General features: G+C 39.6%; 1 protein-coding gene across 15 annotated transcripts in view; it reads right to left on the bottom strand.

Annotated features, from left to right (window-relative positions):
* The window catches only part of AOPEP (aminopeptidase O (putative)), a 173204-nt gene that overhangs the window by 52707 nt on the left and 107930 nt on the right, over positions 1–12567 (bottom strand). Inside the window, exon 14 of one of the 15 annotated variants that reach the window (XM_085214019.1) lies at positions 9468–11861. The exons of the other annotated variants lie outside the window; for them this stretch is intronic. Within the exon in view, the coding sequence (XP_085070145.1) occupies positions 11847–11861 (15 nt within the window). The 3' untranslated portion in view covers positions 9468–11846. Of the gene's footprint in view, positions 1–9467; positions 11862–12567 lie in introns of those variants that run through there. 15 annotated transcript variants of the gene reach the window in all.

The following is a 12567-nucleotide window of genomic DNA, read 5'->3' as shown; positions in this document are numbered from 1 at the left end:
TATCCAAGCCTACTACTTCAATAAATGTCAAGATTTGTCATCAACTTGTAAAAGCAGTATCTCACATACTTTTTATTACAAATTTATTTATACTCATGGATTAGCTCCTTAAAACTTCAGGTAGTCTGTTTTTCAGTTGAAATTGTGGAAATTTCCAGAACACAGAAGTATTCAATTGAGAAGGTCAGTTTCAGCTAAATGCCACTGGCATAACTGACTGAATATCACAACAATATGAATGCAAAAATAAAAAGCATTTGCATACAACACTAAGAACGGTTTTGTGCACTTCAATTTTCTGGAGTCAGTTCGACTATCCCATCTGAAATCACACAATGGACTAACATGGTGAACACAAACTGTTCTCTGTGCTGAAACGTCAGTGCCATCTGTCCAAACTTCAAGTCGCAGGCATGCCTGTTTGAGTGCGCATGTGACAAAATAATCATCTTAAAAGACCTTTAAATTGTCGGTAAGGGAAGTTTCCCTTGATACACTGAGGGCTTGCCATGCCATTTTAGCCAACAAGCATAACCTATCTCCCAAAAGTGCTGGTTTGTTAATTCACTTGGTACATCATGTTTAGCAGGTAAACAAAGTGTAATTTTAAATAAATAAATAATAAAGTCTCTGTACTCTAGATAGTTTGCATTCAATATCATGGATAAAAAATATTTTTAACACTATCAGTAACACAAAAATATATAGTGCCATTTGCCAGAATTCCACATAAAACATCTTTTCTGAAAATTGTGTCACTATCAGTATGGGAGCAGCAGATGTGCTGTGCCATGGAGATGATAATTCATCTTTCTCCAATACCCTTAATGGTGCCTCACTCCCTAAAAGGGCTTGCCATGCTGGTGTGGTCAGATTAAATGGTATCTCTGCTCATAGCCGTGAAGCTCCTCACTGCTTTCTAATCTTAGCACAGAAGGTCAAGTGCATAATAAATACCAGGCAACTGAAACTGCACAGTTATGGCCAGACATCCTGTTTGCTATGAATTCTATTTTCGATACTTTTATTAGTATTAGTACTAGTTAGTAACGGGAACTCCTGATTGAATCAGTTTGTTTACTGTTATGAAGTAATTAATCTTGTAGCTAGTTAATCTAAAAATACTTTACCAGAGATTTAAGTGTGTATACCTCCCATTTCTCACTATTGGTTTGAAGGTTCTCCTCCCTACTGCCACCCGCACAAGTGCCTGACCTGCATTTCAGGAGCTTCCAGAGCTATCCTGAGAGGCAAAGATGCAGGCTTTCATAATGACTTCAAAAGGGTCTTTCTGCTATCTAATCAGAAAGTTATATAGTTAAAGAAGTTTGTAACATTACACTTCTAAATGGAACCAAGACATTAAAAAAAATACAAAGCTCAAAACAATTTATGCAGAAATTATCTAATAGCAAACTAATAGAAGGCTACAAACATCATCTGGGGGATAGATATTCCCATCTGGGACAAAGTCTTTCTTAATAAGGACAAATACTTTTCTCCTGATAAATTACAGCTTGGATCCCATTTAAATTCAAGTTAATTTACCATATTGTCTTTTAAAATACCACCTCCTTTTCTTTGAGGTAATAACTGGAAGAGAGCTGAGAGATATGACCAGCTTACCCAATGTTTGCAAATATCCATTCACTACTTCCTACTGCACAGTGTCTTACACGCTTTCAGCTCAGCAGCTCCTAAAATCAGTCAGCTGTCTCTTGCCTTCCATCATTCCCGTCATCATTCCAATTGACTTAGCAATGGTTTTAATTTTAGAAGAGCTTTCTGACTGAACATTCACAAAGACTGCTTTATATACAATATACTCAGTACTTATATGTTGCTCTGTTCAAACACATGCTCTCTCCCTGTATGAACTGCAGAATTCTAGAAGGAATGTCACGCACAAAAGAAATACATCAGTAAAACAAAAACTCCAGAGTAAATAAAAACTAGTTTCCTTCCCTTTCAGAAGGAATGCCTGCGAAAGACGAAGTTGAGAGCATCAGCACCTTTTCTAGAACCTCAGATGTTACTTATCTTCAAATCCACCCTATCTTTGGCTTATACTGAAACAATCAGAAAAGGATTTTAAATAATATCAGTTCTCATTAGCTGTTTTAGGAACTACTTCTACTAAGAAACCTACACTGAGCAACCTTTAGATACAGCTAACCTTTTAGCCATTACCAAACATGTCCATGCTTGATTTAAGAAACAACAGGCTCTGTTTAACCACTCCACTGTCCTTTCTAAAAGCAGAGTCCACTTATCTAAACTCACAACATACTGCAAAAACACTGGATCTGAATGAATATTAAATAGTTTTTCTAATGTTACTTGGGTTGAAAAAAAAAAAGACTTTCACACCACTACTTAAAACAGCACATTCTGTAACAGGAAGTCTGGTGATGGGTGATTTTGAAATTTACTAAAAAGTTTCTACCAGAAGTAGCAGGGAACAACAAATAATACTAATAATTACTCCAACACTGCCATAAAGAATCACACTAACATAGGTTATATGTAGTCAAAGGAAACAAGTGGAAAACCCATTAAGACACTACCACATCAAAGGAGAAATCTGATAAAATATTTCAAAAATATAAGTTAAGTTTAAACAGAAAAAAAAAAAAAAAAGAGAACAAAAGAAAACAAAATAAAAAATCACATACCTGGTTGATGATAACTATAGGTCCTTAGGAAAAAGGGGGAAAGCCCCTTTCTGTGAAAAATTCTAAAGTGCAAGATGCTGAGGCAAGTTTGAGGGTGTGTGTTTGTGTGTGTGTATATATACATATATATATACACATACATATGTACACTCACACATATATGTGCCCACATATACACTAAATATATATATACTGAGGAGGATTTCCTCAAGTTCCAGAAATAAGAACCTTTTCTACCCTGCATAAATTTTTGACCCAACAAAGAAAACATACATGAAAAAAATTTTCATCCCAGTTGCCTGCTCTGTTTGTCACATGCTTCACAAAAACTTCAAATAACTCATCTTGTAACCATGCCTAATTTAATATGAAAGTCAGAATTTCAGCTCAAACCCTTAGGGGAACTCAGCTGGATTACTGTTAAATCTTTGCCAGTGCTTTGGAAAGTCTGCGCTGCAAAACACCCACCCAGACTTAACTAAGCCAAGATGGCACTCGTTTCAATAAACTGTAAAAAAAGCCACTTGCATTATATGCTAGCTTATAGAATATGAAGGATATCCTTGTAAGAGCATCTTTAACTTGACATTCGCTCTATATATCTCTTCATTCTCATCTCCCATCTCTCAACTTTAAAAGCAAACACAATATAAAATTAAGTAGCCAAATTCTCCCTTCCTGTAACTAAGAGACTTTAGTTTTATGCCCAGTTCTGGAGTGTTTTGCAGGCCAGCAACGTGACTATTTGTAATATGAAGGAGATTGGTAAATGAAGGAGAAGAGAAGCTGCCCCAGTGGAACATGCAGGTACTGAGGGGGAAAACAAACAGCCTTCAGCTTTCTATCTGCAGTTCCTCTCCCAAGGCTACCTACATCTCCTCAGCCAAGATGCTAATAGCAGTGAGCACGACAATAAAATCTCAGTGAAGTTCCTTGTGTTAATTATGCTTCGTGGTTTGGTCACTTTTCATTTGATGACTTCAAGTTTATATAAATTGGTCATTAATGTAACTAGAGTCCTAAGGAGTTGGCAGTATGTTGATTCAACTTCTCTCATTTCCCAGTGTAATGAATGTTGAGCTATTGCTTTTTTTTTTTTTTTTAATCTGCAAGTAAGTAGCACAGTTCACATTTCTGTATCTATGATCAGGTTTTCATAAACATTTAACAGGTACTGACAACAGTAGAGTCAGTTAAAACTCACATATGCATCTCCAAAAGTAATTCTTTCCAGCAGCAACTGTGTTGAGTCATAAGGAATTTCCATTGCCATCCAAATACAATTTTATAACGTTTTATTATTTGACTTGGTCTATGACTCCAGGGTAATAGACACATTCAGACAAAAATTACTCAAGAGTAAGGAAGCTGAGAAACACGGACTTTCCACTGATGAAAGGAACAGTCAAACACTGGCTTGCATGTGATTCACTATGGAAAGAAAAATAGGAGTAAGATACTGAAAAGCTGATGTCTAGCACGAAGAGCAATTACTCAAGTGCTCTGACAACAGCAACAACTAACAGGGACTCCCTAAACTTTCACAGTCATCGCATCTCTGTCTTTGAATGTTTTAGAAATATTAACCTGACTTGATAAAAGTAAGTATATTTTAACATTACAGAGAAGCAGAACTCAGTCTTGCATACTTTTCATACATACTATAGGTCACTTGTGTGATATAAGAAAGGACAAAAGTATGTTTCAGTAACTCTGCAACTCACTGCAGAACTGCAGAGATGGAGACTTCTTCAGAGATACCTTCACAATGACCTTAACAATGGAAATGGAAAGGTAGCAGTTACAGCAAAACAATGAGGCATCCAATTTCTCCTTAACTGAAAGAGCCATCTCAACTAAAGCAGAAGCACCATGATAGCCCAGGTAGAAGATGCATTCAGACCTACAGTTCACTTCCCAGCTGAATACTGAGATGGGAAATGAGGAAAATATAAGCTAAGAAAGGGACCAGAATTCCCAACTCCTTTTCACTCAGCCATCATTCTGTCACAACAAAAGTGGTGTTGTAAAGACAGTATAGTTATGGAGGAAAAAAATCACCACTCTTTTACACATGATCATCAGACTACTGAGTCTGCTATAAAATTAACCAATTAGTGTATTCAGTTTAGACCCACAAGGAAAAAAAAATCACAGACATACTGAGGAGCCCTTTTTTCCATATCCAAACAATTCACGGATGACAATCCAAAATAGGTTGAAGTTTTTGAGCACTTTCTTTCAAAAACAGGCATCCAAAATAAAACAAAAAAATTGTATGCATATGGCACCATGACAGAGTAAACAATATTGCTTTTGGATCCAGCCAATGGATTTTTGTTATATGAGGGAACTAAGGCTGACTTGTAAAAATCTGAAAATAATTCTAAGAATGCTTCCTGTCTCAACGATTAGGACAAGAGAAAACAAATGAAAAGACTTAAGTGTCTACACGCCATCTAGGTCATTGTTATTATACAACCATCCTTTTTAAAACCTCTTCAAACAAATTCCTACGCAGGACATTCACGGACTACAACTGATTAAAAACAAGTGCAAGATATGAAATACATCCTGTAAGTAAAATGGTTTTCTGAAGTCCCCAGATACCTTACAAACTGAAAAGGAAACTGTAAGAGAATCTCATGGTCTGACCAAATATTTTTAACCAAATATAACTCTTTAAATGTTTAGTTACATGCCACTTTATACCAGAAAGCTGTATCAGTACAAAAAATATTCACACAGGATATTTCTAAATTCTTGTCTTAAATAGTCTTAAAGTAATGGACATCATTAGGATAAGTATACCTGAAGAGCAAATAATTATGTATACAGTTATAATTTTTCATAGGTTCCAACTTTTAAGTACCTCCAGCTCCTTTGTATCTTTCTTTAGGCTGTACAAGCACAAGATGCTAGCATATTTCTAGCTTCTAAACTAAGACTCATACCCCTAGTGTGATTATATTTCAATACTATCATGCAGTGCATGAAAGTTGTCTGAAAGTTATACAACCAAAACTATTTCAACTAAAAAGAAGATTTAGCAAGATTTTGTTTGGTATTCTTTTCTCCCTCTGTAATATAAAAGTTACAGAACAGCATATACTCATCTAGACAAGCAAAGACAAAAAGGTAAATCAATGTCCATTAAATTACTATCCTTTAACATTCAAAACCTATACTTATATTTGACACTTCAAATAAAAACCACAAAACATAGTCTTAATTAATTACTGAAAATTATGTTCTCCTGCATTATAAATACTGCAGTATTCCAGATAGTGGACTCGACGATCCTTGTGGGTCCTTTCCAACTCAGAATCTTCTATGAAATTCTAAAAAATGAATGCACTTCAGATTAAGTTTATCTTTTCAATTATACTGCTGTATGTGCATTTCATGGATTTCATGGATAATGGTATGGCTTAATTCATTTGCATTTACAACATAAGGAGCTCTTAAGCAAAGGGCTGTCTTCAGACACCACAGGTGATGATTGTAGCCCATTTCCTTCCTCTAACCAAGTCTCTTAGATACCTTGGTATATACTCAACATCATTATGCCTCAGTATCCCATTTCTAAACCCACTGTAAGTATAAATAGTTACTATTCTATGCAGTGATATTAGAAGTACACATATTTGAGATATCTCACGCAGATGTTCTTAGATAAAAAAAAAAACTTCAAAATCACAGAATTCCCTTCCCTAAACATCATCTAGTTCCAACCCTCCAATCCCCTGCCATAGGCAGGGATCCTTCCCACTAGATCAGGTAGCTCCAATCCAGCCCAGCCTTGAACATCTCCAGCAACAGGGCATCCACAGGTTCTCTAGGCAAACTGTTACCGTGTCTCATCATCAACATAGTAAAGAATCACTTTAAACTAAGAGAGGTATTTGGAAGACATTACCCCCCGTCCTATCACTGAACTACTCTATAAACAGTCTCACTCCAGCTTTCTCAAAGGCCGCCTTTTTAGGGGGGGTATTAAAAGGCTGCAATGATGTTTCTTGTAGAGTCTTCTCTCTAGACTAAACAGAATCACAGAATCACAGATTTGTAGGGGTTGGAAGGGACCTTCAGAGATCATCGAGTCCAAGCCCCCTGCCAAAGCACGTTCCCTACACCATGTCGCACAAGTAGGTGTCCAGGTGGGTCTTGAGTATGTCCAGAGAAGGAGACTCCACAACCTCCCTGGGCAGCCTGTTCCAGCACTCCGTCACCCTCACCATAAAGAAGTTCTTACGCACGTTTGTGCAGAAACTTCCTATGCTGCAGTTTCTGGCCATTCCGCCTTGTCCTGTCTCCACACACTGCTGAAAACAGTCTGGCCTCGCCACTCTGGCCCCCCACACCTTAGATATTTATAGATCTGGATCAGGTCCCCTCTCAGTCGTCTTTTCTCAAGGCTAAACAGACCCAGTTCACTTAGCCTTTCTTCATAGGGGAGATGCTCCAGGCCCTTCACCATCTTTGTGGCCCTCCGCTGGACTCTTTCCAAGAGATCCCTGTCTTTTTTGTACTGGGGAGCCCAGAACTGGACACATTACTCCAGATGAGGCCTTACCAGGGCAGAGTAGAGGGGGAGGATCACCTCTCTCGACCTGCTGGACACGCTCTTTTTAATGCACGCCAGGATGCCATTGGCCCTCTTGGCCACCAGGGTACACTGCTGGCTCATGGTGGCCTGTTGTCCACCAAGACACCCAGGTCCCTCTCTGCAGAGCTCCTCTCCAACAGGTCATCCCCCAGCCTGTATTGGTGCATGCAATTATTCCTCTCCAGATGCAAGACTCTACATTTGCTTTTATTAAACCTCATCTGGTTTCTTACTGCCCAGCTCTCCAGCCTGTCCAGGTCTCGCTGAATGGCAGCACAGCCTTCAGGCGTGTCAGCCAATCCTCCCAACTTCGTATCATCAGCAAACTTGCTGAGGGTGGCCACTATCCCCTCATCAAGGTCATTGATGAAGATGTTGAACAAGACCGGACCCAGCACCAACCCCTGGGGAACACCACTGGTTACAGGTCTCCAACCGGACTCTGCACCGCCAATGACGACCCTCTGCGCTCTGCAGTCAGCCAGTTCTCAACCCACCTCACTGTCCACTCATCTATCCCACACTTCCTCAGCTTCATTATAAGGATGTCATGGGAGACAGTATCAAATACCTTACTGAAATCAAGGTAGACTACATCCACTGCTCTCCCCCCATCCACCCAGCCAGTGACAACATCGTAGAAGGCTACCAGATTGGTCAAGCATGACCTCCCCCTCGTGAACCCCCTCGTGAAACAACTCAATTTTCTGAGATGGTCTGCATAACAGAGGTGTTCCAGTCCTTTAATTATGCTTATGGCCCCCCTCTGGATTCGTTGGACTCGTTCCAACAGGTCCATGCCTTTTTTATTTTAGGGGATGTAGAGTTAAATGCAATATTCCAGGTGGGGTCTCACAAGAACAGAGTAGAGGGGAATACTCACCTCCTTCAGCTTGCTGTTCATGCCTCTTATGATGCAGCTCAGGAAAAGGTTGATTTTCTTTGCTGCAAACATGCACTAATGACTCAGGTTGAGTTTTTCATCATCCAGCAACCCCAAGTCCTTATTCCTGGGGCTGCTTTCAATCCATTCTATCCCAGTCTCTATTTGTACTTGTCAATGTTCTGATTCAGGTGCAGAACCTTGCATTTAGTCTTGGTGAGCTCAGTGACATTTGCATGGGATTACCTCTCAAGCCCTGTTAAGGTCCCTCTGAATAGCACCTCTTTCCTCACTTTCTGTGAAAGACACTGAGTAAACATACAGTCACATTACAACTCTTCATGCAACTAAGTATTTTGTTCTGAGAAGTCCAGAATGTAGATTTTGTATAATTCAACCCCGCAACTTAGAGCTGCTACAAAAATAGGACCAATGCACACAACACTGAAAAGCATTTTGTTATCATGAATTTTTCTTCTCCTACCCTGATAAAAAAAAAGCTGTTATTTTTCAAGGACTAAAAATTTAATCTCTGAAAAAATACTGCAAATGTTCTAGAATGAGGGGGTGTATTAGAATGAAAGTATGATATATTAATTACTTTGACTGGCAAAAAAATGCACACATCTTCAGTTAACATATCTGTATCTATAAATTCAAGTAAACCAAAATCACCATTCTTAGCTTCCTAGAAACCACTTCTCCTAATTATTTGAAAACCTAAGTGTTTTACTCCGTTATTAGAAAATAATGTTGTCATGATATAGACTTAATTTCTCAAGCCACAAAAATTGCAAATTTAGGTGAAAAACTTAAAAAGATTTGTACTTAATTCTTCCTGGTGGGTTTCTCACACTATAAAACCAGCATATGCTTAGAAGGGCACTGCCTGAAGTAGGAAAGGGAAATTGCAGGAGAGGGATGAAAACTGAGCTTAAGACAAATGAATTCTACAATTTCTCTCTCTCTCTCTCTCTCTGATTATCTCCTCACTTGCCCCAAAGCCCTACACAATGGTTTCTTTTATGCTGTAAATTGGAAAAAACATTGTATCACATCTCCCAGTAAAAAAATACTCCAGGCAATTAGGAGATTTCTGATTTTCAATCAGAAAAGTGGTCATTTGGAAGAAAGATCTTGAGAATGAACAACTAAGGTCTACATTTAAACATGAGTAGTTTTACTAAACTCATCAGAACTACAGCCAAAACATGGAAGTCTCTTGAATTTACACAAAATGAAGACCATAGCTATTCAAAGATCAGGCCCGAGCCAGTCATCTTTTCTTTGAAATAAACAAGATCCCAGGCATAGAAACATTTAATATTTTGGAGATTTATTTCATTTCCTTTCACAAAATTGATAAGAGAACGTAAGCAAGATACTCATTAGCCTTGCAAACTAAGTCCAAAGCCCCTATCTTCTCATGTACTACAGTGAAGAAAAAAACAATTGTAAATTCATGACGTGCCTGTTCACCACATGTGGGGTATATGACCTGAGGCCTAAGTAGAATATAGTTCACAAAATCACAGAATCGTAGAATAATAGAATCATAGAATCACAAGGTTGGAAAAGACCTATAAGATCATCTAGTCCAACCGTCTTCTCATTACCACTGCTACCACCAGCTACTAAAGCATATCTCATAGCTCCTCGTCCAGACACCCCTTGGTCTGGCACCACTTCCAGGGATGGTGACTCAATGACGTCTCTGGGCAGGCCATTCCAGTGCCTGACCACTCTCTGAGAGAAAAAGTTTTTCCTTGTGTCTAACCTAAACCTCCTCTGATACAACTTGCAGTCATTTCCCCGGGTCCTGTCCGTTGCCTGGGAGAAGAGGCCAAACCCCTCTTCACCCCAACCTCCCTTCAGGAAGTTGTAGAGTGCAATGAGGTCTCCCCTGAGCCTCCTCTTCTCCAGACTAAACAATCCCAGCTCCCTCAGCCGCTCCTCATAAGACTTGTGCTCCAGATCCCTCACCAGTTCCGTTGCCCTTCTCTGGACACATCAAAATAAAATAAGTAGAATAAGTAAGTAGAAGTAATGAAATACAATTTTTTGGTAACTTGTGTCTCATGAGCAAACTGTCTCATAGGCTCAAAGTGTCAACAGAAATGTTTTCTGCAGTTGGGTCAGTCATAACATCTCTATCATGCATCTGCTAGGATTCCCAGAAATGATCAATGGCTCTAGGTCCAGGGGGAAGCCGGTAACAAGCGGCATCCCCCAGGGTCTGTCTTGGGACCGGTGCTCTTTAACATCTTTATCAATGACATCGATGACAGAATCGAGTGCACCTCCAGCAAGTTTGCTGATGACACCAAGCTGAGTGGTGCGGTTGACACAGTAGAAGGAAGGGGTGCCATTCAGAGGGATCTCAACAGGCTAGAAAGGTGGGCCTGGGTGAACCTGATGAGGTTCAACATGGCAAAGTGCAAAGTTTTGCACTTGGGCCAGAGGAATCCCAGGCATCCATACAGACTGGAAGGAGCAGTCCTTGAGAGCACCCCTACACAGAAGAACCTGGGGGTCTTGATAGATGAAAAGCTTAACATGAGCCAGCAATGTGTCCTTGCGGCTCAGAAGGCAAATGGTATCCTGGGCTCCATTAGAAGAGGGGCAGCCAATAGGGACAGGGAGGTGATTGTCACCCTCAATTCTGCTCTGCTCTTGTGAAGCCCCATATGGAGTACTGTGTCCAGGTCTGGAGTCCCCAGTACAAGAAGGACAGAGATCTGTTGGAGAGGGTCCAGAGGAGAGCCACGAAGGTGATCAGGGGACTGGAGCACCTTCCCTATGAAGACAGGCTGAGGAAGCAGGGTTTGTTGAGCCTGGAGAAGAGAAGGCTAGGGGGTGACCTCACTGCAGCCTTTCAATACCTAAAGGGAGCCTACAAACGTGAGAGGAATCGACTCTTTGAAAGGGTAGATAACAGCAGGACAAAGGGAAATGGTTTTAAGTTGAGGGAGGAAAGATTTAGGTTGGATGTCAGGGGGAAGTTCTTTACAGAGAGCAGTGAGGTGCTGGAACAGGCTGCACAGAGAGGTTGTGGGGTGCCCTGTCCCTGGAGGTGTTCAAGGCCGGGTTGGATAGGGCCCTGGGCAGCCTGGTCTAGTATTAAATGTGGAGGTTGGAGGCCCTGCCTGTGGCAGGGGGGTTGGAGATTCATTATCCTTGAGGTCCCTTCCAACCCTGGCCATTCTGTGATTCTGTGATGTGTGATAGAGCTCATGCTTCTGTCTTGCCTTTACTGGAGCACCCACAAGAACATGGCAGATTTAGAATACTAACAAATTTCACTGGAAGTGACCAGTGGATGCCTAAATTAAAACTATAAGGGGTAAGAAAGACATGTACAAAATCACGTAATTGCCTGCATTTCTTTTCCATCAGAAATTTTTCAGGAAACATAGAAGATTTTCTTGAGAGCTGATTACTAACTAGAACATGGTCATGATACAGGAAGACAACAAGATTTCTTACATTTTCTTTATTAATTGCCACTGGATATCATGCCTGAATCCACACTATGAAAAAAATATAAATATGTAAATATCCTACAAATATTCATGAAATGTCAAGATAGTGTAAGCTGGCTTTAAATGCTTCCACAGGTTGTACAAAACCTGTGAGCAACACATCCATCTGTAGATAGGAACTAGCCAGTTGTGAGAGGTCACTCTATTTGTACCTGCCAGAAAAGTAACACAAGAAAAATGAGCACAGTGATATCTACAAAATTTTAGGATTTAATCCCCTCTGTTCAATTAAAGCTACACAGCATTTACTTGCATTTAACAGTGAGCTACCATTGTGCTCCAGGAGTTTCTTGGAGGGTAGATGGCAAGCAGGAGAGCCAGTATTGTAAGAGTAATCTGTGGCCACTACTGAGTGACTACAGCTATCAAAAAGGAGAATGAGAACTTCAAAACTTTAATTAGTTCTGTAAAGGCTGTAGCCTTTACCTTCTCTGATCATGCTTCTTTTAATTCAAATGATAAATTATAAAAAGATAAATTATACACTTAGGAAGAACTACACATGCCTTTACTATACAATATCTGAATATAATCTAAACTGGTTAAAGACAGTCTGATACCGATTGTCAAGAATCATTATTAAAATTTATTACACATTGTAAAAAATAAGTTTAATAAATTAAAGACTAAAATGCAACAAACGCAATACTGAAATAAGCATGTTTGAGCAGGAAGGCTCCTTCGGAGCCTTCAGGATCAGTAACACTGAGAACTTGAACAATCCACTTGATCTAAACGTCTCCAGAACTGTATATTCACAAGTAATAAAAAAATTTTTTTAGGAAGTTCTGTAGAAGGTAGCTTATGAAGTACTAGTTCCAAATGCAAAAAGTTGCTCCAGTTCCAAATGCCCCGAAA

The sequence above is a fragment of the Meleagris gallopavo genome, chromosome Z (genome assembly GCF_905368555.1).
Source record: "Meleagris gallopavo chromosome Z, MGAL_WU_HG_1.1, whole genome shotgun sequence".
Classification (NCBI taxonomy): Eukaryota; Metazoa; Chordata; class Aves; order Galliformes; family Phasianidae; genus Meleagris; species Meleagris gallopavo.
This window is presented reverse-complemented; position numbering and strand designations above follow the sequence as displayed.